General features: G+C 45.0%; 1 protein-coding gene across 1 annotated transcript in view; it reads right to left on the bottom strand.

Moving 5' to 3' along the window:
- The window catches only part of EHD4 (EH domain containing 4), an 85,692-nt gene that overhangs the window by 42,966 nt on the left and 14,871 nt on the right, over positions 1 to 27,855 (bottom strand). Inside the window, exons 2-3 of the mRNA XM_021097351.1 lie at positions 21,160 to 21,336; positions 12,873 to 12,970 (exon numbers count right to left, since the gene is read on the bottom strand). Coding sequence (XP_020953010.1) covers positions 12,873 to 12,970; positions 21,160 to 21,336 — 275 coding nt within the window. The remainder of the gene's footprint in view (positions 1 to 12,872; positions 12,971 to 21,159; positions 21,337 to 27,855) is intronic.

The following is a 27,855-nucleotide window of genomic DNA, read 5'->3' as shown; positions in this document are numbered from 1 at the left end:
AAGTGTGAGGACCTTGGCCAGTGTCTGCTCTCATTCATTTTGAACCCTAGCATCTAGGACAATGCTCGGCATCCAGTAGGCAATCAACATAAATGTGTGTTGAATGAATAGCTTCTAGCACACCCCTAATATCACTCATTGCTTTTTATATCATCATTTCTAAAGTAACAGAGTACCAGCAAGATCACACATACACATACAGTATCTGTCTGTTATTTTAAACTTTTTTCTAAATATTTCCAAAAATTTAAAAACCAGATTATCAATTAGTGTCACCCCTTTTTTAATTCCAAAAAGACATATGATTTCAACATTTAAAGCTAATTATGGGAGTTCCTATTATGGCTCAGTGGCTTAAGAACCCAACATAGTGGAGTTCCTATCGTGGCGCAATGGTTAACGAATCCAACTAGGAACCATGAGATTGTGGGTTCGGATCCCTGGCCTTGCTCAGTGGGTTAAGGATTTGGTGTTGCCGTGAGTTATGGTGTAGGCTGCAGATGTGGCTCAGATCCCAAGTTGCTGTGGCTCTGGTGTGGGCCGGTGGCTACAGCTCTGATTCGACCCCTAGCCTGGGAATCTCCATATGCTGTGGGAGTGGCCCAAGAAATGGCAAAAAGACAAAACAAATAACAAAAAACAAAAAACCCAACATAGTGTTGTGAGGATGCAAGTTTGATCCTTGGCCTTGCTCAGTTGGTTAAGGATCCTGCGTAGCTGCAAGCTGCAGCATAGGACACAGATGTGGCTTGGATCCCGCATTGCTGTGGCTGAGGTATAGACGGGCAGCCACAGCTCCTATTTGACCCCTAGCCCTGGAACTTCCAAATGCTGCAGGTGTGACAAGAAAGAAGGGGGGGGGGGGAGGAAGGCAGGAGGGAAGAAAGAAAGCCAATTATCAATAAACTGATTCAGATACATGGAAAAAGGTTAAACCACTTAGCTACAAATAGCATATTCAGTCCCTAAACAACAAACTCCACTTTTCAAAAAAACGTGACAAAAATGTCCCCTACTCTGAGACAGAAGGATTTAAGAGGGAAGAAACCAATATCGGCCAATATAAAGGTTCATTAAACTCAGCCTTTGAAAACTCTCTGGTCTTCAATAGCAACAACAACAATAATAATAATACAATAAGATGATGAAAGTAATAATAACAGCTCACATTTATTCAGTACTTACTATGTGCTAGGCTGGGTATTATTTTCTCTTTCTAGGTAGTAACTCAGTTACAACAACATGTTGTCATAGATAGTATTTTTACCCTCATTTCATAGAGAGATTAACAGCTTTCCCAAGACTGTATGGCTGGTAAATGGCTGAGCTGAACTGGAAGCCAGAAAGTCTGATTCTACTGCCAGCATGCTTCCTGCTATATGACATAGGATATCCTATAGGGACTTCAACCCTTTGACTGGATCTAGGAAAGCAATTGTTTGTTTCTGGGTTTACAGACTGAAGAGTGTAGGCTATTAAAAAAAGACTTCAGGGGAAAAAAAAAACATGAATATGCAGGAATTGGAATCCATGTGTAAATATCTGATGCTCAAAAGTCTATTGTTTTATATATCCTTTATTGAAATCAGGTGGAAAATATCTGAATAGACAGTATGGTCAGCCCAAACTTGCAAAACCCTGACCTGACCCACTCTGCAAGGCCAGCTCCTTCCGAACTTCCAGCCACAGGCACCCCCACCTTCTGAGACTGTGGCCCTCCCACCTCACTCCTTTCTCACTGAGTTCAATGCCTCATCTGTTTCCTTCCTGGCACTTACCAGTGTTTACAATGATTTTATTCATTTGTTTACCTGCTTTTCTTGTCTAACTCTCCCATCAGAATGTAAATTCCACAAGGGCAGTGACCATGTCCATAGTTTTTGCCTAGTGTTTGTTGAACGAATAATAACTCTCTATGTAGGTGACACCTTTCTTTCAGAACAATTTGGTGCATCATTGACTGGCTGGATGACCACACAGGGCTGTAGCAACTCCGGGGCAGGGGCCTTACCTTGTTCATCTTTGTGCTACCAGTTCCTAGCTCAGTACCTGGTATACATTAGCTCAATGAATCTCAAATGAACTTGTTCATTAATAAACTGCTGTGAACCTGGAGGGCAGTCTCTATTAGATTACCTAGAGTCTCCACCTTGGGTCCTGTCCACCAAGTTTCTGGATCCAAGGGCAAAAGCTGATGAAGGCTGGGGATGCCTTTAAGCTGTGAGGAGCCACTGTGGACAGAAAGAGGAGCTAAGAGAATGTCAACAGTTGTATGGTCAAAACCCAAGAAACAAAACACCTGTACCAGGGTTGTAGGAGGGTAATTAGATGAAGGTAGTCAAAATATAAAAACTTCCAGTTATAAGATAAATAACTTTAGGGTTTATAGCAATATAACCTCACCTCAGGAAACAAGAAAAATCCCAAATAAACAACTTAAACTTTCACCTGAAGCAACTAGAGAAAGAAGAACAAAACCCAAAATTAGTAGCAGAAATGATAAAACATCTAGGCAGAAATAAAGGAAATAGAAATGAAGAAAACAGTAGAAAAGATCACTGAAACTAAAAGCTGGGTCTTTGAAAAGATAAGTAAAATTGATCAACCTTTAGCCAGACTCCTCAAGAAAAAAAGGGAGAGGGCTCAAATCACTAAAATTAGAAATGAAAAAGGGAAAGTCACAACTGACACAACTGAAATACAAAGGATCATAAGAGACGACTACAAGCAACTACATGCCAATAAAACAGACAACCTAGACAAAATGGACAAATCCTGACAAAAGTACCACCTTCCAAGACTGAACGAGGAAGAAAGAAAATATGAATAGACCAATCACAGGTATTGAGATTAAAACCGTGATTTTAAAACTTTGAAACAAAAATCCAGGACCAGATGGCTTCAAGGGTGAATTCTGTCAAACATTTAGAGTCAAGTTAACACTTATCCTTCCGAAACCATTTCAAAAAAATTGCAGATGAACAAACACTCTACGAGGTTCATTCTATGAGGCCACCATAATTCTGATGCCAAAACCAGGCAAAGATACCACAAAAAAGAAAACTATAGACCAATAATTGTTGATGAATATTGATGCAAAAATCCTCAACAAAATATTTGCAAACTGATCCAACAATACATTAAAAGGATCATAAACCATGATCAAGTGGGATTTATCCCAGAGACACAAGGATTCTTCAATATACATAAATCGGGAGTTCCCGTTGTGGTGCAGTGGTTAATGAATCCAACTAGGAACCATGAGGTTGCATGTTCAATCCCTGGCCTTGCTCAGTGGGTTAAGGATCCGCGTTGCTGTGAGCTGTGGTGCAGGTTGCAGATGCGGCTCAGATCCTGTGTTGCTGTGGCTGTGGTATAGGCCGGCAGCTACAGCTCCGATCAGACCCCTAGCCTGGGAACCTCCATATGCCATGGGAAGCGGCCCTAGGAAAGGCAAAAAGACTATATATATATATATACACATATACACACACACACACACACACACACACACACACACGTCAATCAGTGTGATACACCACATTAATAAATTGAAGATGCAGAAAAACTTTTGACAAAATTCAACACCATTTTTGATGAAAACTCTCCAGAAAGTGGGTATCAGAGGGAATCTACCCAACATAATAAAGACCATATATGACAAACCCATAGCTAACATCATGCTCAAAGGTGAAAAACTGAAAGCATTTCCACTAAGATCAGGAATAAGACAAGGATGTCCACTCTCACCACTTTTTTGCAAAAATCTTATTCAACATAATTTTGGAAGACCTAGCCACAGCAATCAGGGAAGAAAAAGAAATAAAGGAAATCCAAACTGGAAAAGAAGTAAAAATGTTACCGTTTGCAGATGATATGATACTATACATAGAAAATCCTAAAGATGCTACCAGAAAACTACTAGAGCTCATCAATGAATTTGGTAAAGTTGCAGGATACAAATTTAATACACAGAAATGTATTGCATTTCTATATACTAACAATGAAAGATCAGAAAGACAAATTAGGGAAACAATCCCACTTACTATCATATCAGAAAGAATAAGATACCTAGAAACAAACCTACCCAAGGAGGCAAAAGACCTGCACTCTGAAAACTATAAGATGATGATGAAGGAAACAGAAGATGACACAAACAGATGGAAGACACACCATGCTCTTGGAGTGGAAGAATCAATATTGTCAAAATGACTATACTTCCAAGGCAATCCACAGTTTCAGTGTAATCCCTATCAAATTATCAATGGCATTTTTCACAGAACTAGAACAAAATATTTTAAAATTTGTATGGAAACACATAAGACTCCAAATAGCCAAAGCACCCAAGAAAGAAAAACAGAGCTGGAGGAATCAGGCTCTCTGACTTCAGACTATACTACAAATCAAGAGTCATCCAAACAGCATGGTACCAGCCAAAAACAGAAATATAGGTCAGTGGAACAGGATAGAAAGCTCAGAATTAAACCCACATACCTATGGTCAACTAATCTATGGCAAAGGAGGCAAGAATAGACAATGGAGAAAAAAACAGTCCCTTCAATAAGTGGTGCTGGGAAAACTGGACAGCTACATGTAAAAGAACCAATTTGGAACACTCTCTAATACCATACACAAAAATAAACTCAAAATAGATTAAAGACCTAAATATAAGACCAGATAGTATTAAACTCTTAGAGGAAAACAGAGGCCGAACACTCTCTGACATAAACCACAGCAGTATCTTCTCAGATCCACCTCCTAGAATAATGACAACAAAAACAAAAATAAAGCAATGGGACCTAATTAAACTTCAAAGTTTTTGCACAGCAAAGAAAACCCTAAACAAAATGAAAAGACAGAATGGGAGAAAATATTTGCAAATGAAGCAACTGACAAGGGATTAATCTCCAAAACATACAAACATCCCATACAGCTTTACATCAAAAAACAAACAAACAAACAAAAAAAAAAACCCAATAAAAAAAATGGTCAGATGATTTAAAAAGATATTTCTCCAGAGAAGACATACAGGTATCCAAAAAACACATGAAAAGATGCTCAACACATCACTAATTGTTAGAGAAATGCAAATCAGAACTATCATGAGTTACTACCTCACACAGGTCAGAACGGCCACATCAAAAGTCTACAAATAACAAATGCTGGAGAGGGCATGGAGAAAAGGGAACCCTCCAACACTGTTGGTGGGAATGCATATTGGTTCAGTCACTATGAAGAACAGTATGGGAATCATTTAAAAAACTCAATATAGAACATGACCATATGATCCAATAAATCCCCTCCTGGGCATATATCTGGAGAAAACCATAACTCGAAAAGATTTTTGCACCCCAGTATTCACTGTAGCACTATTTACAATAGCCAAGACATGGAAGCAACCTAAATGTCTATCAACGGAGGACTGGATAAAAATGTGCTATATATATACCATGGAATACTACTCAGCCATAAAAAAAGAATAGAATAATGCCATTTGCAGAAACATGGGTGGACCTAGAGACATCATACTAAGTAAGTCAGACAGAGAAAGACAAATATCACGTAAGATCACTAATATGTGGAATCTAATAAAAATGATACAAAACAGAAACAGTCTCAAAGATTTTGAAGACACACTTATGGTTACCAAAGGGGAAACACTGCAGGGAGAGATAAATTGGGATGTTGGGATTGGTATATACGTACTATACAAAAATCTATACTATATGTATATAATATGTATGTATATATATGTGTGCATATATATAGTATACTATATATTTGTATATAGTATATATGTTTATATATGTATAGTATACTATATATTTGTGTACTATATACAAAATCAGTAAGTAACAAGGACCTACTGTATGACACAGGGAAATCTACTCAATACTCTGTGTTAGCCTATATGGGAAAAGAATCTGAAAAAGAATGGATATATGTATCACTGATTCACTGTGCTGTACACCTGAAGCTAACACAACATTCTAAGTCAACTGTACTCCAATAAAATAAACAAATGACTACTAGGGATGTACTGTACAACATGATAGAATTAACACTGTTGTTAAGTTATAAATGCACGTTAATCACTCTCATCACATGGAAATTTTTTTTCAATTTCTTTAATGTTGTATCTATATGAGATGATGGATCTTTACTAAACCTTCTGTGATGGATGTAAGTTAAATCATTACATGGTACACCCTAAGCTTATGTAGTGCTGTGTGTCAATTAGATCCCAATAAAACTGGAAAAAATAAATAAAAGAACTGTACCAACCACAGGAGGAGAGGGTGGGGACAGGAGAAGCACCTGTAATAAGGGTCCCATGCCCTGCAAGCTCAGGAGGCCACAAGTCTGAGTTGCTGCTGAGAAGCTGGGCAGTCCTGAGCTGTGTCTATAGTGTGTGGTGAACAGAATGCAGGAGGGGACAGTGCTTCCTCACAGCTCCTTTTATTTAATCATTATTTCTACTCTTATTTATAATACTACCTGAGTAAGGCCTGAATTTCTTCCAGGGGTACTCAGCAGGCATTAGAGTTCCTCAGAACTCTTAGTGAAGTTCAGCCTTGGGACACCTGAAGGACAGGCTGCAGCTGCCATCACTGCCCCACCCTGGGAGCTGCTGGCCTTTACAGGAGCTTCTTCGAAGGGTCTTTGCTGCTGTTGGGCCTGGCTGCCATCTTGCTCCGAGCCTTCTCACTCCTGTGTACATGTATGTTTTCTGCTCTAGTCCTCCTTGTTCCCCAAGCCTGAGAGGGGAAGTCATTCTTATCTGGCCATCTCTAAATGTTCCTCTCCTGTCTTGGGCAGCCTTCAAAATCCGGTCTTTTGTCTGTCAAGTTCAAAAAATGTGTCAAGTAGGTGTGTTTGCACTTCCCTGATTACAGTTTGTTTTCTACATTGCTAGTTTCTCGGCACCTTTAGTAATTACCCATTGGAGCTCCATGCTCTGTTTCCTGTTCTGTCTATTCTTTTGTTATTTTATGTTTGGGCACCTCTGCTGTGCTGGCAGATCCTTGAAACTATCTGTTCACAGGTATCTGTCAGTACTCAAATGCTTTTTTCATTCTTGAGGGTTTTCCTCAATGTTGCCAAAATCAGGACATAAGGATGTCTGTATGGAATGTTAAGGCACTAATCAATGACTTTGAAGCTAATGTTATTACCTGTTATGCTATTTGAAGCCTGGTTAGATCTATTCTTTTCATGCATTATCATTACTTATTGCTTCAGGACATTTTCTGCCCTTCCATTTTTCACTGTCTTTTCAGTTCTATTCACTTCACAATGATTCTGATATATGATGAGAAGGGCTTAACCATCAGAGAAGGATGCCCTCGAACTTTGATTTGACAAGCTGCTGATCCTAGAACCTAGCTCCAACCTGCTGGTAGATCTGCTGGAAAATTCAGATCAAGAGTTTTTTCCCCAAAGTTATTGAAATTTTTAAAAGGGAAAAATTATACTGCTTTTGTTATCAAAGTCAAGTCTGTTGAAAGCTACTCAAAAGCGCATGATCTCAGGAAACCACAGGAATAAATACTTGCTGCTAAAAAAGGACTTTCTAAGGGCTTATGTGCTGAACAGATAAGACAAATACACCAGTTGCCACATTCGAATTTTTCACAGTCTTCTCGTTAGACAGGGACATTATGGTTGGAGACATAACCCAGAGGTTTGGGTCTGTGGTTGGCAACACACTTGTGTTTGTGCTGAGTCTAGAAATAAATCCCAGGTGATGTTTAGGTTCAGCACGACATAAACAGTATTTTAGGAAGCAAAGAGTTTAGGAGTCAGAATAAGAAGGGATCAGGAATGAAAATAAGGATATATGCTCTTTTCTTATCACAGAGTCAAAAATCTGGATGCCATCATCAGGGCAAAGGATGCTTTCAAGGGTGAACCTAGTCAGACTTCACCCAGCCACTTCAAGAAAATAACTTAGAAAATCTTTTATTTTATTTTATTTGCTTTTCAGGGTCACACCTGCAGCATATGGAGGTTCCCAGGTTTGGGGTCAAATCAGAGCTACAACTGCTGGCCTACACCACAGCCACAGCAACGCCAGACCCAAGCCACATCTGCGACCTACACTACAGCTCAGGGCAACACCAGATCCTCAACCCACTGATTGAGGCCAGGGATCAAACCTGCAACCTCATGCCTAGTCAGATTCGTTTCTGCCGTGCCGCGACGGGAACTCCAATGCACAGCAGTGGGTTTTGGGTTTTTGTTTGTTTGTTTTTGTTTTTTTGCTTTTTAGGGCCGTACCCACAGCATACGGAGGTTCCCAGGCTAGGGGTCTAATCGAAGCTGTAGCTGCTGGCCTATGCCATGGGCACAGCAACGCAGGATCTGAGCTGCATCTGCAGCCCACACCAGAGCTCACAGCAACGCCAGATCCTTAACCCACTGAGCAAGGCCAGGGTAGAAAATCTTAAGTACCTAAATATTTTTTTTTCTTATTAGCTACAAGAATCAAGAAAAGTGTATAGGGAGTTCCCATTGTGGCGCAGTGGTTAACGAATCGGACTAGGAACCATGAGGTTGCGGGTTCGGTCCCTGCCCTTGCTCAGTGGGTTGATGATCTGGCGTTGCTGTGAGCTGTGGTGTAGGTTGCAGACGCGGCTCGGATCCTGCATTGCTGTGGCTCTGGCGTGGGCCGGCGGCTGCAGCTCTGATTAGACCCCTAGCCTGTGAATCTCCATATGCCGCAGGAGTGGCCCAAGAAACGGCAAAAAGACAAAAAAAAAAAAAAAAAAAAGAAAAGTGTATAGGAATTTTAGGTGGCTATTACTTCAGTAGAATAAAAGCACTCTTAGAAATACATAAGAACATGCTTATCTCTCCTTGATGGGAATTTTCTGTTAGCCAAGCAAGCTACTGGTTAGTATTTTAGTTCACCCTTTTGTTCCTAAAGAGTTTCTGTTAACTATTATTAAACTAAGGAACATCAGAAGGCTAATGGGTTTCCATATGGAGTAGTCTACTTAAAATTGCTCCAAAATCAACTACTCTAGTAGGTTTCATTTATAGAGCTCCCAAAGAGGAAATTTAAGTAACATTTAATCCCCTCAGATGCTGACTATGCATTCTGGTTTTACTCTTGAGCACATAGCAGGGACCTGACTTCTAGGGTCTGTATTAAGATTCTGATAGTGAAGGGGGGGAGTTCCTTGGTGTTCTAGTGGTTAGGACTTGGTGCTTTCACTGTGGCACCCTGATTTCAATCCCTGGTCTCGGAGGTGAGATCCCACATCAGGCTGCTGCATGCCACAGCCAAAGAAAGAAAGAAAGAAAAAGATTCTGCTGCTGAGAAGGCTGTGCTAAGATAATTCTAACTGGTAAAGGTCACCTCTAACTTAAGAGTGGGTTTGCCATTTTTTGCCTCAAACTGGATACCCCAAAATACAAATCCTCACAAAGAAAGGTCAGCTATTTCCTCTTGTCACCTATGACTTTGGCCAAGAGAAGAGCATGACGTTGAAATGTCATGTCCTCCTTGGTATCACCCCTGCCCCCCTATTGACCAAAGAGTAAAAAGGAACGAAGCTTACGACACAGGAGAGAGAAGAATGAACAAGGAAGAGGGGAGCCACAGGTGAGGGGAAGCATGCGACTCAACTCCAGCTTCAGGATGGTTTCCCAGAGACACACACTCACTAGGCCATCTGCTTTCCCAGAGGAGTGCCGGCGAGGGGGTTCCTTGACCAGGGCTGAGCTCTGGTCTGTGCGTGACTGCGCAGGTTTAACTTAGCAAATCCTAAAGGCACAGCTCAGACACATAGCAAGGGCTCAACACTCAGTGGCTATTCTCCTACTGCTACTATGGATACACATGGCAGGGGATGGGGGGGGACGTTTTTTTTTTTTTTTTTTTTTTTTTTAAACGGCTGCACCCACGTCATATGGAAGTTCCTAGACTTGGGGTCAAATAGGAGCTGCAGCTGCCAGCCTATGCCAGAGCCACAGCAATGCCAGATCTGAGCTGCATCTGTGACCCACACCACCGCTCACGCCATGCCAGATCCTTAACCCAAGGCGCGAGGCCAGGGATCAAACTTGTATCCTCACCGAGACAATGTCGGGCCCTTAACCTGCTGAACCACAGCAAGAACTCCAAGGGGGTCCTGCCTGATGAGACTCTGACTGTTGAGGGTTTATCCATCAGCTGCATAAAGGGATAGGGAGGAGGCACATCAGCGGCCACCTTGCCTCTTTCACAGACAAAGCACCATAGGGAGGACAAACCCCACTAATACAGTCAATGGCAATGTTTCAAATGTTCTATAGGGTCAGAGTTTATGTCTGTGCCTCTCCAGCTTTGACACAGATGCCTGGCAAAGGTGGTGCTGGGATGTACGGGTGGGAGGGATGGCAGCAGACAGAAGCGTGTGTGAGAATGCAGCACTGTTTGCAATAGTTTACACAGAAGCAGCTTCAAAACAGTATCTATCCTTTGAGATTAATGTGTGGAAACTGTCAGCTGAATGACTTCAGCCACCAACTGTGCCCAAGCATGCTACAGTACCCAAGCTTGAGGACTCTGGCTGCAGTGCCTGGTGCTGTCATGGTTTGCAGGTCTGGGTCCTTCCTCCCCAGCTGCTGTCAGGGTGACAGGGACCAACCGCTTGGCTGGAACAATATGGGCTATTTCTGGGCATAGGATGTGAGTAAGGACATAGCCATGGTTAAGTCAGACTAGGATATGAGTCAGTTATTATGAAGCTAAAACTATATTATAAAGTTAAAAAGAACTGTCTTCAAAGCATCCTGAGAGCATTACGCCATCTAACTATGACGTTTAAAAGACACTTAGAATCACTAAGCCAGGGAGAAACCCTGAAGAATCTGGATGATCGGCACTGGCCAAAGGCCTACCAATGAAAAGGAATGGATAAGGCTGAAGCTAAAATCTAAAGGTCCTAAAAATTAAAGGCAAAAGAAAGATTACCAGGACCATGTGTATCTCCAGCACGCTTCTGTAAGATACGCAGAGGCAGTGAAACACGGGTGGCTCAAAAGGGCCATGGAACATGGGTTTACTTTCTTTTCCTTATAAAACAAAGCATTTTATTTGCAGTGCAACTTTTAGGGGGCCACACTAATGGTTATAAATGGCTATTAAAAAAAAAAAAAACCATCAGCACTGAGGTGTAAAGCTACCAAATAAAAGAGTGCAAAATTATTAACCATCAACATATCCACAAATTAAATAAACAAGGTTTCATTCCTTTAATGAAACCTCAGCTGCTGTTACAAGGAATAAAGTAATCTGAATATACTGGCATTGACTGATGCCTGCGACAGCTGTGAGGGCAAAACATCAAATTTCTTTGTAAAATGATGTTTGTATATGCTGAGGAAGAAGTCTCTAATGAGCTGGAGAAAACCATTAATTGTTAGTTGTGGCTTTTTCCACAAGTGCCATGTTCTTGGAGGCCTCAGGGAGGCCTAATGGCCTACTGAGCCCCTGATTGAATGAGGGAAGGCAAGGCAGGGCAGCAATACTGCAAAATCAGAATTTATGAAATGCCACGGGAAGGGAAGGCTTCTAGACCCTGGAAGCCCTTTCTTTACTCAGTCACAGGACCCTTGGTTTCCACCTTGTGGGTGCATCCCAGGGCCTGCGTAACTGTACTTCTGCTTCAGGAGTGCTGGGGGACTTCACCGCTTGGCCATGACCCAGGCCGCTGTTGGCCAAGGGGTTGTAAAGAGTTATCAGTGAGAAGTGACAGCAGCAATTAATCTGCTCCACCTTCTCCCTCCCAGCAAAGCCTCAGGAACTGTCCTTTGTTTCAAGGGCCAGGGCAAGGGGAACTGGACCTGCCTCTGGGACTGTAGGAATCCATCCTAATGCCCTCCCTGTCAGGAATTTCCTCTCATAAGTAAACTGTGTCCTCCGGTCTGCCCCCGATGGCCCCTTCTCCAGAAGGGTGGGGAGACAGCAGGCCCATCTGTTTAACTATAGAGCACAGGCGTGGAAACGCTTACTGTCTCAGCCTTGTGTTCTGAAGGCTGAAGAAGCCTAGACATCACTATTCTTTACAAGAGTTTTTCTATTCTTCGTAGATCTCTGAACGCCTCATAGTCCCTACTGCCCCACCCTAGAGCTTCCCTTAGGCAATTCCTATTCATCCTCCACATTCCGACTCAAACGTCACTTCCTCTGGAGAGCCTTTCCCAACACCCCAAGGCCAGGCTGGGTCCCCTTCCACCCTGATAAACAGCCCCCATGGCAGACTGATTATCCCAGCTCTCTTTCTATCTATCTGTGTGATAATTAATGTTTGCCTTCCTCAGCAAGTTCCTCCCAGGCAGAAACTGCACCTGTCCTTTCTGCGTTCCCTGTATGCCCTACAGGGTCTGGCACCAAGGAGATACCAATAAAGTCTCACTCAGTGGAAGGCTTCTGCAGGCAACCCAGAGTAGAATATGCACGGCAAGGGAGGGAGAAGGGAGGCTGGGGGGGTCCCCTCCCTTGCCGTGACTCCCTGCCTCCTTTATTCCCTTGTCATGTGTCCAAGTGAATGGTCAGCAAGTGATAGGTTCCCTCTTCAAGTCTGAAGATTTATGGGAAGTGGGCACAAAGAGTAGATGACAGTGTTTAAAGGAATTCAGAAATTAGGGCTAAGGCTCCACAAAGTTTCTCAGTTGAAATTACAAAACCTTGGATGCTGTGACTTCCTGGTTGTTTCCCGAGTCCCCTTCAGCTCTGGTCCCTGGGGATGCCCAGGGATGCTCGGGGTGTCCTGGAGGATGGACAGAATACAATGGGGGCATAAATCCTCTTCCAGCATCAGAAAGAGCCTCAGCCAGCCCTGGGTGGGGGGTGAGGGGGGAGACGGGAAAGGGGCACTGACCTCGGCTGATGCGCTGCTTCTCCCCAGACAAGATGCCAGGGCTGTCGATGATGCTGATGCTCTTCAGGACCTGATTGGGCAGCTGGGAGCACATGAATCTGCAAGAAAGGGATCAAAGGTGAGATCAGCACATCACAGGCTGCTCTAACCTCGGAGCTCCTTGCTCTCCTGGCTACTGATATCTTCTGACAAGTGGGGGCTTGGAGGAGACCGACGGCACCCCCACCGGCGCTAAGGAGACTAGACGCTGGTCCCTGGGGCAGGTATGGGAGGGTGGCCTGGCACCCGCTGCTCCCTGCCACTGGATCCTGTACTGTTCATTTTACCTTGGTGAACATTTATTGAACACTTGGGCATTTTACCAACTCTAGCTTATTTGCTCCTCATATTAATCTCATGAGAAAGAAATTACCATTTACATCTGAGAGATTAAGTAATTTGCTCAGGGTCACTCAGAGCTGAGCCTTACTCCCAGGTCCCTGTGACTCCAAGCCCATTAGCCCCACCTGCCTCTCCTTTATGTTGCTCCTCCCAGGGAATCCCATGCTTCCTTTGAGGTCACTGCCCCATCTGGCTGGAGTATCCGAAGCCCTGCCTAGCCCCTGCCCACTCCCTAATGTCATTAATGCCCGAGGGACCCAGCATCCAGCCCAGCACTCACTGTGGCTCTAGGCTTGGGGGCGGGGAGGGGGGAGCAAGTACCTGTGGGCAAAACCCCAAGTCCCTCAGGGGCTTCGGTGCCCTAAGAGTGGACAAAGGGGTGGGGTTGGGGAGGGCTTTGGCCAAAAGTCTCCAAGCCTCCTTTCTTATCCATCACCTCCCTGAACCACTCCCTTTTCTCATCCTGGTCCCTCTGCTCTGGTTCCAGTGGGCTACCCTGGTGTCAGCCTGGGAAGCAGGGTGAAGTGGCAGGAAAATTGTGGCCTGGGGGTCAGCAGACCTGGGTTCTGGTTCAGCTCAGCCTTCGCCAATAACCTGCCTGGAAACCTAGATGAGGGCTTCCCAACTCTGGGGCTGAGTTTCCTCGTGTGTAAATAGAGACACTTTGGCCCGGGACTGGCAAGATTCTTTTAGCTTTAACACTGTGTCACTCTAGAGCAGCATCGGGAATCGTTTTGTTACTCTCATCTCAGGCAACAGAGCCCAGGGAGGATCCCTGTCAAGTGCCTGTCTGGGTTACGTCAGAAACTGTAGGGTGCCTCTTCTCCCCACTGCACTGTAAATGGCTAACTTCGGTATCTGCGTGGGCCGAAAGCTTGAAAACCCTCAGGGAAAGCTCAATTCTTTCTTTCAGTGGAACTGGTGGGATTACTCAGAAAGCAAGTATGCTGGGAATGCAGGCGGGGGGGGGGGACGGGGGGGGGCTGCCCCTCCTGTCATGGTGCAGGCATGGAAAGCACAGCCCCACGGCAGGGGCAGGCAGCCCTTAGGGAGAGGTGCCCTTACTGACATCTCACGAGAACTTTTGCTGAGGGTCCTCCAGACAAGTTTCTCATACATTCATTCCCACATTTTCAGGGCAGCCCAGGAACATGGAGGAACGCTAATGCTAATTTTGCAGCTGGAAAAGTTGAAGCACAGGGCAATTACGACATTGCAAGGCCACACTGCTAATGTGGGGCTGGCTGGAAACTGCAGCCTGGTATTACTGATGTCAGCTGAGTGGAAGCCAACTCATAAAGTTAAAAACCTCGTTAACATTCAAAATAAAGGGTCCAGTTAATTTATGAGAAGCTTCTCATTTCTGATTTTCTCCTGCCCCGCCTGCACCCTCCACCTCTATAAATCCCACTGCCCAACACCTAGACAGCAAATCTGTGAGAATAAAGTGCACTGAGATCGCTAAGCATTCTTTGTAAGTTCACAGAGAAAAAAAAAAATGCCACCTCCAGGTCTCTAGAATGGGGGCAGGAACAGAGTTCTGAGCTCTGAGCTCATCTGTGGTGAACTACATTTCTTGGAGGTAATGAGTTGATGTCTTATCACAGTCCCATCCTTTTTATTAGATATCTCGAGGCATCTGGCGATGCTGAAGAAATTGCACATATGTGAAACTATTCCCCATCAAGTACTCCTGCGAGAGGCTGACCTTTTCTCCAAAGCCACAAGCTCACACTCACTATCAATTTTTCCGAAACATAAAACCCCTGGATTCTGGTGTGAAGTTAACAGAGGGATTCAAAATGTACGAATGCTCCACTCCCTCTCTGCAAAGAGATGAGGTTTCAATAACTCCCGTGCCTCCTGACACAAGAGCAGAGGCAAAACCTGTGAGCCACGAAACAAGACAGTCAGATGTGGTGACATCACCATACCACGTACAGGGGTGCAGGGCCAGGATGGATAATTGCAGACACATGGTGGTGGGGGGAGGAGAAGGGGGGAGAAAAGGAGAGGGAGGGGCAAGAGGAAGGTGGAGAGACGGGGAGGAGGGAGCTCTCCAGAGGCACCCCGAGAGGGGGTGATGGGTTGTGTGTGCAAACCTAGGCTTTGCACAGCCTTGCACAGCACATGTGTGTGGGGGGTGTGGTGGAGGTAGGCAAAGGAGCTCAGAGCACACGTCAGCTTTCAGGGGCATAGCTCATACTGCAGGGGTTAGAACCACACACTTGTTTTCTTTTCTTTCCATTTTTCCTTTTTAGGGCCACATGCGTGGCATATGGAAGTTCCCAGGCTAGATGTCAAATCAGAGCTACAGCTGATGGCCACAGTCACAGCAACGTGGTATCTGGGATCTGAGCCATGTCTGCAACCTACACCACAGCTCACAGCAATGCTGGATCCTTAACCCACTGAGCCAGGCCTCAGGGATACTAGTCGGGTTTGTTACGGCTGAGCCATGACAGGAACTCCACCCACTTGTTTTCTTAAATAGTCCTACTAGAATCCAAAACACCCTAATGCAATACTGTTAGAGCAATCCTGTCTCACTTTTTTTTTTTTTTTTTGCTTTTTAGGGTCACCCCTGAGGCATATGGAGGTCCCAGGCTAGGGGTTGAATCAGAGCTGTAGCCACTGGCCTATGCCAGAGCCACAGCAACGCCAGATCCGAGCTGCGTCTTCGACCTATACCACAGCTCATGGCAAAACCAGATCCTTAGCCCACTGAGCATCCTCATGGATTCTAGTCAGATTTGTTTCCATTGAGCCACAATGGGAACTCTAATCCTGTCTTACTTTCACTTTCTATGAAAAGAAGGTGAAAAGTGGGGTATTTATTGGGTATAACACAGTCAGTCTTGGGTCAAGTACTCCCTGCTGATGAATGTCGGTCAAAATGTTTCCAAGCATGGGTCTGCTGTCCCAAGATGGATTTCCAACCTCTTCTGGAGGAACTAACACAAAGCATACCCATGCCTTGCCCTCCACGTTTCATGTGAAATACCCAGACATGTGTCAGTTAGGCCGAGGATCTTCCCATTCAGGTTATGAAGCGTCTCCCTCACTCAGGGCTGACCTGATGTGTTTTCTGATCAAAGGAATACCAGATCCTTTAACTCACTGCGCCTGGCTGGGGATCAAACCCAAGCCCCTGCAGCAAAACCAAGCCACTACAATCAGGTTCTTCACCCAAGGTGCCACAGTGGGAACTCCTAGGCTGATTATTTTTAAGGCCCAAAAGACTCGGGAGAATCTCTGACCTCCTCTCAACTGCCTAAGGAATGCAGATAGAGGACCTGTTCCAGGAAGGAGCTGTCACCAGAGATAAAGAGAGTATGACCGAGGTGCATAGACAGGGAGGAACCTCGCCAAGTCTGTCTGTTAAAACTCCTCTCTGGGTCCTATTGTCTCTGCCTGGCCCAGCAAACATTTGTTTACCAAACATTTGTTTCCAGCTCCATGTCAACAGCCTTCCTCCCTTTTGAGCTTCCAAACCATCCCCCCAACATCCTCTCTTGTCTTTAACTGAAGACGGTTTTTAAAGTGAGGGCTTCAGCCATGCTGCTGAGTTACTCAGATTTCCTAGGTCTCTCTCATGCATCCATGTCATTAAACTTGTGCTTTAATTTCTCCTGTTAATCTGTCTCATGTCAACTTAATTCTTAGACCAGCCAGAAGAACCTAGAAGGATAGAGGGAAATTTCTTCCTCCCCAACAGAGGCACAGAGGGGTCACATACTATAACCTGCCAAGTCACACAGCTGGTGAGTGATGGAGCTGGGATGCGAACCTGACAATTCTGACGCCAATCCCAGCTTTTAACTATTAGGTGGCTACTGCCATTCCATGCATTTGACTCACTGCTCTGTATCTTTATCACACAGAGGGCAACATCCTAGAATGAAAGAATAACATGCCATAGCCCCAGAACTCCCCAAGAAAGAGGCCCCTGTGTGTGACTTACTCTCAATTCACTGTTAGAGGGCCAAGAATCAAACCTTAGTCCTCATGGATACTAGTCGGGTTCGTTTCTGCTGGGGTGAAAGTTCTCCACAGCAGACAACCAATTCTCTTTCCTACTAAGTGTTATATTTTAGTTCCCAATTAGTATGCTATGTAAAAAGAAGTTTCCCTGCATTTAGAGCTAAGTCTGCTGCTGTTCACATGGGGATGCTGTAATTACGTGCACATACTGGGGAGCCCCACACTGACTCTCTTCCTTACATTAGTGCTGCATGAAACAGCAGCTATGCCCCATGGATACGACTTCTTCAGGCTGTTAATTCTTTTTTTTTTTTTTTAAACAGGAGTCCATCTTTTTGGTTTTGCTTTATCTTTTTATTTATTTATTTATTTATTTATTGTCTTTTTGCCTTTTGAGGGCCCCTCCCACGGCATATGGAGGTTCCCAGGCTAGGGGTTTAATCAGAGCTGTAGCCACAGGCCTACACCAGAACCACAGCAATTCGGGATCCAAGCCGAGTCTGTGACCTACACCATAGCTCACGGCAACGCCGGATCCTTAACCCACTGAGCAAGGCCAGGGATTGAACCCGAAACCTCATGGTTCCCAGTCGGATTCGTTAACCATTGAGCCACGACGGGAACTCCAAGGCTGTTTACTCTTAAGTACACTATTAATTTCTAGGAGGTATGTCCCTGACATGTGAGCCTCAGGTACACATAGCCACAGGGTGGCCAGAAGGACAAACTCTTCTTTGCTGGTGCTTCGTGAGGTGCAGGGGAAGGCAGACAAAAGGCAGGAAGGAACCTAAATTCTAGACCGGTCTTTGCCTCTTCTTGGGTAAGTCATTTTATTCTTTGCTCTCAGTTTTCTCATCTGTAAATGGCCATAGTATCATCTGTCTTAGTAGCCCTGAAAAGAGGGTATGTATGAAATGATTCATCTATAATTTGGGATATATAATCACTATCATCTTTATCATCATTGTTGGCTGGCTATTTTAAGGACAGCCTTAAATGTTAGATAGAGGGCAGGAGGCAGTGACTCTCAGTCCAAATACCCTCCTGTCAGTACAGTGGTCATTAGCAGGACTCTGGCCAGACAATGAAACTCTCCATGTGTTGCTTTCTCCTCTCTATGTTGAGGATAAGAGTAGCATCTATGTCATAGTGTTTTTGTGAGAATTTAGAGCTAATTTACAAGTTTAGACACATAGCAAATGACATATAATTATGGGCGATTATTTTCTATGTATTCTAAATTCAATTAACACTTGCCTGAATTATTTTCAGCAAGTTTTAAATTTTGAGATAATGAACCTTGCCATTCAAAATCTGTCCTGAATGCTTCTTTTCTGTACTTGTCTGCTGAATGCTTGGGATTTGAGAAAAAATTAATTTGTTAGGGAAGTAAATCATCTGCCAAAATAAAACAAGCCAATAGCTGCTCTTCTTAGCATTTCCCTTGTGAACAAAGACTTCATGAAATGAGAATTTGAAAAAGGTGCAGCTTATTTATTTCTTTCTTTTTTTTTGGGTGGGGATGGGGGGAGGGGGCATGCCCATGGCATGCAGAAATTCCCAAGCTGGAGGTGGAACCTGTGCCACAGCAGTGACAAGGCTGGGATCCTTAACATACTGAACCACCAGGGAACTCTGGGAGCTTATTTCTTTTTTAAGACTTTGTCAGGCAAGAACAGAATAAGACTAAGGACAGTGATAATGAAATCACAGGATTCCAGACAGCCTTCCACGGAGAAGGATCCTGTGCTCTGCACTTTCCAGGGCCAGTCTTTTTTTTGGTGGGGTGGGGGGTTTTTTTTAGGGCCGCACCTGCAGCAAATGGAAGTTCCTAGGGTAGGGGTCAAATTGGAGCCACCGCTGCTGGTCTACGACACGGCCACAGCAATACAGGATCCAAGCCCCGTCTGTGACCTACACCATTGCTCATGGCAATGCCGGATCCTCAGCCCACTGATTGAGACCAGGGACCGAACCCACATCTTCATGGATACTAATCGGGTTTGTTACTGCTGAGCCATGACGGAAACTCCCCAGGGCCAGTCTTGGGACAGGAAGACTGGCAGTTTCCTTCCCCGTGACTACGGCTCCTGAGAGGTTCTGCTGGGGGAGCTTCTTGTCCCACTTCCCCTCAGCTGTAGTCCACTCTGTCCCAAGAGACCCTCTGGCTTTCTCTCTCCTGGGTTCCACCCCTACTCCTCTTACAAGGATGTGGTCTGGTGCCAATCATGGCTGCTCTGAGTTGAGGAGGATCCTTCCTCTAGAGGAGACTCTGCAGGTGGGAAAAATCATGTGAACAGTATTCTGCCCATCACTGCCAGCAACTGGATGGAATTTCTCCATGACTCCATCTAGATCATCTGCCCATTTCTTTTTCTTTTCTTTTCTTTTCTAAGGTTGCACCTGCAGCATATAGAAGTTCCTGGGCTTCAGGGCTGAATTAGAGCTACAGCTGCCAGCCTACACCAGGGCCACCACCACACACTGCATCTGCGACCTATGCCACAACTTGCAGCCATTTTGGATCCTTAACCCACTGAGTGAGGCCAGGGATTGAACCTGCATCCTCACGGAGATGAGCTGGGTTCTTAACCTGCTGAGCCACAAGAGGAACTTGCTGCACATTTCTATTTATCCTGCTGCCAAGTTCCCCTGATGTCACTTGGATGCCTTCTTTGATTTGTTTTAGGAGCATAAACAAGCTCTTAGAGGAGAGGAGAGATCCTTAAAGTTCAGTTTTTCACTGAAGGCACCTGTGGAGTTCTCCTGGGCTGCTCCCGGCAGAGCCACCACACGGCACCAAGGAACATCACTCATTGCACAGTCTTTGTGAATGGTGCCCCCGGGGTTGTGCAATGAGGTGCCTCAGCCTCTGGGAAGACACCAGTCAGCTGGAAGGATCTGGTCCTGCTTTTTTTAAAAAAAAATCTCAAAAGGAGAAATGCAGTTTAAGTCTCTGTCAGCTTTAGTGCCATGTCTCCCTAAAGGGGTTTGGAAGATGCTTCCTGGCTCTGCACCCCCACATCTCACCTTCCCCAACCAAACGGTCTACAGCAGCAGACTCATAAAAGAGCGGAATGGAGGGGTGAGGGGAATACAGGAAAGAAGAACAAGAAAAGGGTTTAAAAAAGCAAGCTCTGGGTGGCAAAGGGAAGGAATGAGGGGTAAAAGCAGGGGGCGCCCCAAAGCACAGAGCTGTGTCCAGGAGAACCTGTGGTTTGTCCTCTGTCCTGTACCTCTCTGGGTTCCTGGGAACTCTTGAGTACCAGGTTACAGGATAGTACAAATAAAACACACCTCCAATCAAGACAGAGCCTCAGCCATCCTATAACTTCACAGCCATGAAATAATGACCATGCGACAAAATTAATGTTTTCCCTATTTCCCATGCCTTGCTCCAGTGAATGAGGAAGCAGCTCAAAGCATGGGAGTGATAAGCCAAAGGGATAGCCAGGGAGGTGGGGTGACCAGTTCTGGAATAACCAAGACTAAATCTGGGTGTCAGGCAAACCTCAGGGGTCCTCTGGGCTTAGCTTTCCATGCAGGAAGCCCCAGCATACCATGCCTGAGAGGTAGCCATCCAGCCACCACATAACATCTCCAGCCACAGGGAGCTCGCCACCTCACAAGATAACTTGATCCATTTCTGTATTGCCCATATAATTAGAAATTTGTTCCCTTGCACCATGTGGCCATAGAATGTCCTGGGCCTTCGCTCTGCCCTCTGAAGCCACCCAGAAAAGGCATAAATGATCATTTCCTATAATTTTTCAAATGTCTGAATACAATGAACATATTCTAACTTCTCTCTTTTAGAACAAACATGCTTTTCTTCTGTTTTGAACCTGTACATGTAACTGGAAAGAATTAAAAAAACAGGTTTAAACAAGCTGACCAAAGATGACAGTCTGCTGATCCTTACCGATTGAGGAAAGCATTTCCAAAGCGACTAAGCTTTCGGAATGGCTTTTTGGGGTCCACGACTAAAGCGTTCCCTGGAGTGCTGCCCTCGGTCTCCCCATACATCACGGCGATGAAGGAGTCAGTGGTGGGCTCTGGACCAATCCTCATGCCTGGGAAATCTTGTTCCAATAAGTATCTGGGAGAGGAGAAAAGAAAAGAAACTCAGCATGATGTCACAAATCAAGAGGCCAGAGAGAGCTTCCTGGGCTACCATTTTTTTTTTTTTTTTTAAGGGCTGCATCTGAGGCACATGGAAATTCCCAGGCTAGGGATCGAATTGTCTGCCTACGCCAGATCCGAGCTGCATCTGCGATCTACACCACAGCTCACAGTGACACCAGATCCTTAACCCACTGAGCGAGGCCAGGGATAGAACTTGCATCCTCATGAACACCAATGGGAATCGTTTCTGCTGCGCCATGATGGGAACTCCCCAATTTTTAACATGATCATTTAAAAACCTAGAATACAATCCCCAAGAAAAAGAGAATGATTGGCATTTTACTCTTTTGCTGATAATGAATTTTTCAAAGCTTAAAAAGACCCTTCAGTGTAAGGAGCCTAGAGAAAGACTAAAAAGACCGTCTGAAAGTGGACCGTAGCTCAGCACAGCAATTCATGGTTCCAATGGCACAACAGATACTACCCCAGAAAAGAGTAGCTAGCCAGCCCCTAAGCATCCTGCAAGAACCTACTCAGGCCCACTTCCCTCAAGTGAAATATCCCTGGTCCTCTAGCACCTTAGGGACACCTGCTCTTGGGGGACCCAGGCACCCTGTGCCTGCAGCCATTGTAGTGCTCACCATGCATGTTGCACTTCTCTGTGGGCTTTGAAGGCAGGCCCATGCCTACGGCCAGATGCATAACCCCAGCACCGTGCCTGCCCACAGAGGGCACCTGTTATAGTGATTGAAATAATGAAGCATCTCCTTCCTTGTCAATGACAATCAGTAAGGCTGGGGCATCCTTGTATATTTTATAACTCCTCTGGGCTCCTGGATGTTGAGGTTGGAAGATGATCTCCAAAGAACTCAGCAGCAACAGAGGCTGATATGGAGGATGGGGGTGAAGGGGAGGACTTGGACTTGATATCACCAGGGTCATCCCTAGCCCTCTGTGCAAAGCGGGAAAAGATGCACCTTCCTCTAGGCACACCCAGCCCTACACCAGGGCTCACAGCTTAGTAGGCAGGACTCTAGCTGGATTTTACCCCCATGTGCCCCTTTGCCTTTCTGTAGTTTAACCTGTATAAGTGGCCCTAGCAGATGTCACTGAGGGTTGTCTTTCAGGGGTTGAGGAGACCACCGATGTGCTCTAGGGTGTAAGGCTGACTCAGTCACATCACTGGGGTGAGGCAAGGGAGCCAAAGATGGAAGCCATGGGGAAAGTTTGCTTTTGGTGGGAAATGGCTATGGCTTAACATAGCTCCTCCTCACCCCCATCAGCCTGTCATTCAGCTGAAGCCACAGAGACCCTCCCCCTCTCCCCCGTCCCTGGCAAGATTTCCTTTCCATTTATTTAGGTGTATTCATGCATAGTCGGAATGGGGGTGGGGTGGGGCAAGGGCCATCCCCTCCTTCTTCTGCAACGTGGGGGGAACAAGAAGAAGTGCTTTGGAGTATATTTCACTCATTACCAAGCAACACCTTCAGAGAACACCTGACAGGGACAGCAAACCGGTACGGAGGGTGGCAAGCATTGGAAGAGAGTCCCTGACTGAGATGATGGGGCAAAGCCTGTCTCAGCCCTACCAGGGAGACGATCCTTCATCTCCTGGGAGCGGCTTAAAGGCAGAAACGGGCCCAACTTTCCCCAGCTCCCCATTCCCACAGCCAACAATCAACTTGGTCCTAAACCAGCTCTTTCCTTCTAAAATCTCCTAACTGATCAAATTCAAACTCAGAACCTGTGATTTTCATTTCCAGGGATAGAGGGAAAGAACGGAACTATCAACATTCAACACAATTTTGCCATTTTTCTAAGAATAAGAAATTAAGCCACCCTTTAGACTTGTGTTCCCTATGTAAACAAAATTGAAATTGTTTAGCATTCTTAGCAGGCAGTATTCTAAATGTTTATTTTTTTTTTCCTTTTTATTCCTGCACTTGTGGCATACGGAAGTTCCTGGGGAATGGGTCAAATCTGAGCTGCAGCTGCTGACCTACACCACAGCTCACGGCAACACCGGATCCTTAGCCCACTCAGCGGAGGCCAGGGATCGAACCTGTATCCTCAAAAAGACAACACTGGATCCTTAACCCGCTGAGCAACAACAAGTACTCCATAAACGTTTAATTGATTTTTTAACATCATCTAACATTTTAAATGTAGAAATTGACTTTTCTACATTTCTGTGAACTCTTGGAGCACCAGAACAGATTTCTCTTTTAAATATGTCTCCTAAATTCAGAGTAAATGTGAAAAAAAATCAGATAATCGCATCCAGCACTTACCAAATACAGGTGACCCTTGAATGATACAATTTGAACTGCACAGGTTCACTTATACTCAGATTGGTTTGGGTGGTAAATACTACAGTACTACCCTGTCCCAGGAAAGGCTAAGTCTGTGGCTGCAGAGGAAATGCAGGTATGGAAGCCTGACTACGTATTGTATGTGGATTCTTGACAATTCAGAAGGTCGACAGCCCTAACCATTTACCTGGTATCCTACAAAGCTCTCTACATGCACAATGGTTTCATTTAATCTCCACAATATTCTGAGGTGGGTACTATCATTACCCCATTTTACAGGTGAGAAAACTGAGGCATCAAGCTAAGCAACATGCCCAAGGTCACACAATAGGGGTTTCAGGGGAGATGGAAGACAGGCAGTTGGATTCCAGGTCTTATACTGTCCTGAGGTACGTTCAAACCCTGGCTTCAGCTGGTAGTTTGTTCAGAGATGAGGAGCACAGGGGGTGTTCAGGGCCCTCACACAGAGTGTGCCACTGGACCTGACCCCATACTTCCTCAAAAGTCTGGGAAAAGAGCTCTCCGAACTGCCTCCTGCATGGTCCCTGGGCTGCCCTGACAATGAGGGGCTGGCTCTTTCCATTCTCCCTGGACCAAACCTGGGGAAAGGAGATGCTATTTTTCAAAATATATTCAAATTAAATTTTTTCTGGCTGCGCCCTTGGCATGTGGAAGTTCTGGGGCCAGGGATCAAATTCATACCACTGCAGTGACCCAAGCCACAGGAGTGACAACACCAGATCCCTAACCCACCAAGCCACCAGGGAACTCTCAAATTTAATTTTCTTTTTAATTTCAAAACTTTGTCAGGCACTCAGGAGACTAGTAAATATCGTCAGGAGCAGAAATATTCATGTTTATAAATTCTTAAGAAATTCCACACAAATCTTAGAAATACTGGTTAAAGCAACGGTGACAGCATCCCCCATTCTGCGACACTCCAGCACTCAGAGTGTATGAAGAGTGTGTAGATTTCTTATACATGTATGAATGTTGGATTTAGGTTTTACGGCCACTCTGGGGTCTTAAGTCTGAAGTGATTCAGCTGCAAGGCTAGAATTCAAGTCCAGATCACACCCCTCCCACGTCCGGTTAGATCTCCATACCCGTCGCCTGGACGAGGCAGCGCCCGGAGGCCCGTGGGAGAGCCGGAAGACGAGGAGACGACTGGGGAGAGGGGCTGGGGCTTGAAGAACAGCAGTCAACGTCACCAGGCATCCTGGAGCATACAGCTCACAAAAGGTCAGGTCCCAGTGTTGGTCTCAAACTTGACAGGCACTTTTCCATAGAATCAAAGTTAACAGAAATAGCTGGCTTTGCCAAGACAGGCAAGAAAGGGGCAGGCTGGTCAAACTTGCGAGTGACCTTGTAGGACCTGAAGCTCCTCCCTTCTGGCCTGAGGCTTTTGCTTTTACATCAGGCTCAGCCCCATAGCCTTGGTACCCTATGTAGGACCTGTCAGATACAGGAGTTAATATATGACACTCCCAGCAGATTGCCCAGAAAAGTCTTTACATGGGGGGATTGAGAGACTCAGATCCACTTCAGTCACACTGCTGGGCAGGCAGGAACGTGTCACATGTGGCTCTGAGGGACTAAGAACAGCCAGAACACAGAGTATCTGACATGAACAAAGTGAGAATGAGATGAGGTTCAAACCCAACACCCTTGAAGGGAAGAGTCTGAGCGGATCCAGAGGTGTGATGTACTGGTTACCCACTCAGCCACGTGAATGAGGTTGATCACCCGTGTTTAATTTTCTCCCTTTGGACACCTCAGAGGCTTCTCCAAAGCTAGGAGTTCCAGGGCCTTTGTGGTGTTATCTGCAATAACAAGAATTCAAAGGAACAAGAGGCCACAGGAAGACCAAAGAAAAGACTCCAATGCAGTTCGGGGCTAGGGAGCTCAGCACACGGGCATCCTGTGTGTTGGGCTGTGTGTTTGTCCCTGGCTCCACTTCACTCTCCTTTTCCTGTGTTCTCGGAGGGCGCTGCCAATTCCGGTGGTGATTGCTCCAAGAATCTCAAGCCAAGTCATCAACTTAAAAAGGGACAGACATTAGGATCCCAAGCAGCTGAGCAGAAAGGAGGAAGTAGGGAGGTAAGGAGACCCGTACGGGGCCACGGTTCAGCCTCACCCATGCGGCTCCTGGCACAATGGCTCCCGGGCTCAGCCTGGGTCAAGGAGCTGCTTTCATGCAAGGCTATGTGCAGACAGTGTCTTTCTTCTTTCATTGCTCAGGTTATAAAAGTCTTTGAGTTCATAGAAAAAAAAAACGGTCATTTGTGACAAGGGGAAGAAAAAATCTTGCAGACATGAAAAGTCCTGCCACATACCCAAGCACTATCTTCTCAAAGATGAGTAACTAAAAAGCAAGCAAGCAAACAAACTAGGAGGCACATGATTCAATGACAGACATCCAAAATTCCAGCTGCAAACTTCGTCTCCCCTGGGTATTCATCTATGCATTCTGTCTGGGTTTGGTCTGTCACAATTCTACTTTTAATAGTGGAAAAGGCATTAACTATTTTAGTAATAGACCTAACATTTGAGAACCTGTTATGTGTCAAAGTCTTTATACAAATGAACTTATTTCATCCTAAGCACCTTATGAGATAGGCTCTAATTTTTTTTTTTTTTTTTTGGTCTTTTTGCCATTTCTTGGGCTGCTCCCACGGCATATGGAGGTTCCTAGGCTAGGGGTCGAATCGGAGCTATAGCCACCGGCCTACACCAGAGCCACAGCACCTCGGGATCCGAGCCGCGTCTGCAACCTACACCACAGCTCACGGCAACGCCAGATCCTTAACCCACTGAGCAAGGCCTGGGATTGAACCCGTAACCTCATGGTTCCTAGTAGGATTCGTTAACCACGGCAACACGAAGGGAACTCCCTAGGCTCTATTTTTATACCCATTTTACAGATGAGAAAACTAAGGCTCAAGTAGATTAAGTGGTTTATTAGATCCTACGATTCTTTATTAGCCCTGTGAGAATACTACCTCCCCTAAATCAGAGCTGAGAGGCTGTGAGAAGTGTTTATGGGAATGCATCCTATAAATTATAACAAATCTACAAAACTAAGACTTTTTAGCCGGTACTGAAAAATCAAGCAGGCACTCTAAAAAGTAACAAGGCACATATATTTGGTGTATTTTACATACTTTTTTTTTTTTTTTTGGCTGCACCCATGACATGTGGAAGTTCCCAGGCCAGGGACTGAACCCCAGCCACAGCAGTGACAACGTCAGATCCATAACCCTTTAAGCCACAAGGAACTCCTGAATTATTTTAAAATTCTCAAGTAAAATTCTAGAGAAGTGGCTTGTGTAATGATAAATGAAATTTAAAAATATTTGTGCATACACTGGCATCTGTGCAGTGCTTGGAGGTTCAGTTTACTGCTGTGGCCTGGGTTTTTTTTTTTTTTTTTTTTTTTGTCTTTTTGCTATTTCTTGGGCTGCTCTTGCGGCATATGGAGATATCCCAGGCTAGGGGTCTAATTGGAGCCGTAGCCACCGGCCTACCCCAGAGCCACAGCACCTCAGGATCCGAGCCGCGTCTGCAACCTACACCACAGCTCACGGCATTACCGGATTGTTAACCCACTGAGCAAGGGCAGGGACTGAACCTGCAACCTCATGGTTCCTAGTCGGATTCGTTAACCACTGCACCACGACGGGAACTCCCTGGGATATTTTTTTAAAAGAGCATTAAACTAACCCCAATGGTCATTTTATTCCTTTGAGTATTACTAAGATTTTAAACCATATAGATGAGAAAGAAATAGACGAAATACAACTTTTGAATTCAGTGGAGAAACAGTGGAGTTCTTGATTTAATTTAAATCCAGGGCCATGAGTTTAAATACATTTCAATTTATATTGTGTTGGAAGGTTTTACACTTTTTCTTACATTTTAAAATTGTAGTTGATCTACAATGTTGTGCCAATTTCTGTTGTACAGCAAGGTGACCTAGTCATACATAACATGACTTTTCTCATATTATCTTTCATCATGATCCATCCCAAGAGATTGGATATAGTTCCCTGTGCTATACAGTAGGACCTCATTGCTTATCCATTCTAAAGGTAATAGTTGGCATCTATTAACCCCAAACTCCTGGTCTACACCACTCCCTTCCCCTCTTGGAAACGACAAGTCTGTTCACTTAAATAAAG

The sequence above is a fragment of the Sus scrofa genome, chromosome 1, assembly GCF_000003025.6.
Source record: "Sus scrofa isolate TJ Tabasco breed Duroc chromosome 1, Sscrofa11.1, whole genome shotgun sequence".
In the NCBI taxonomy this organism is placed as follows: domain Eukaryota; kingdom Metazoa; phylum Chordata; class Mammalia; order Artiodactyla; family Suidae; genus Sus; species Sus scrofa.
This window is presented reverse-complemented; position numbering and strand designations above follow the sequence as displayed.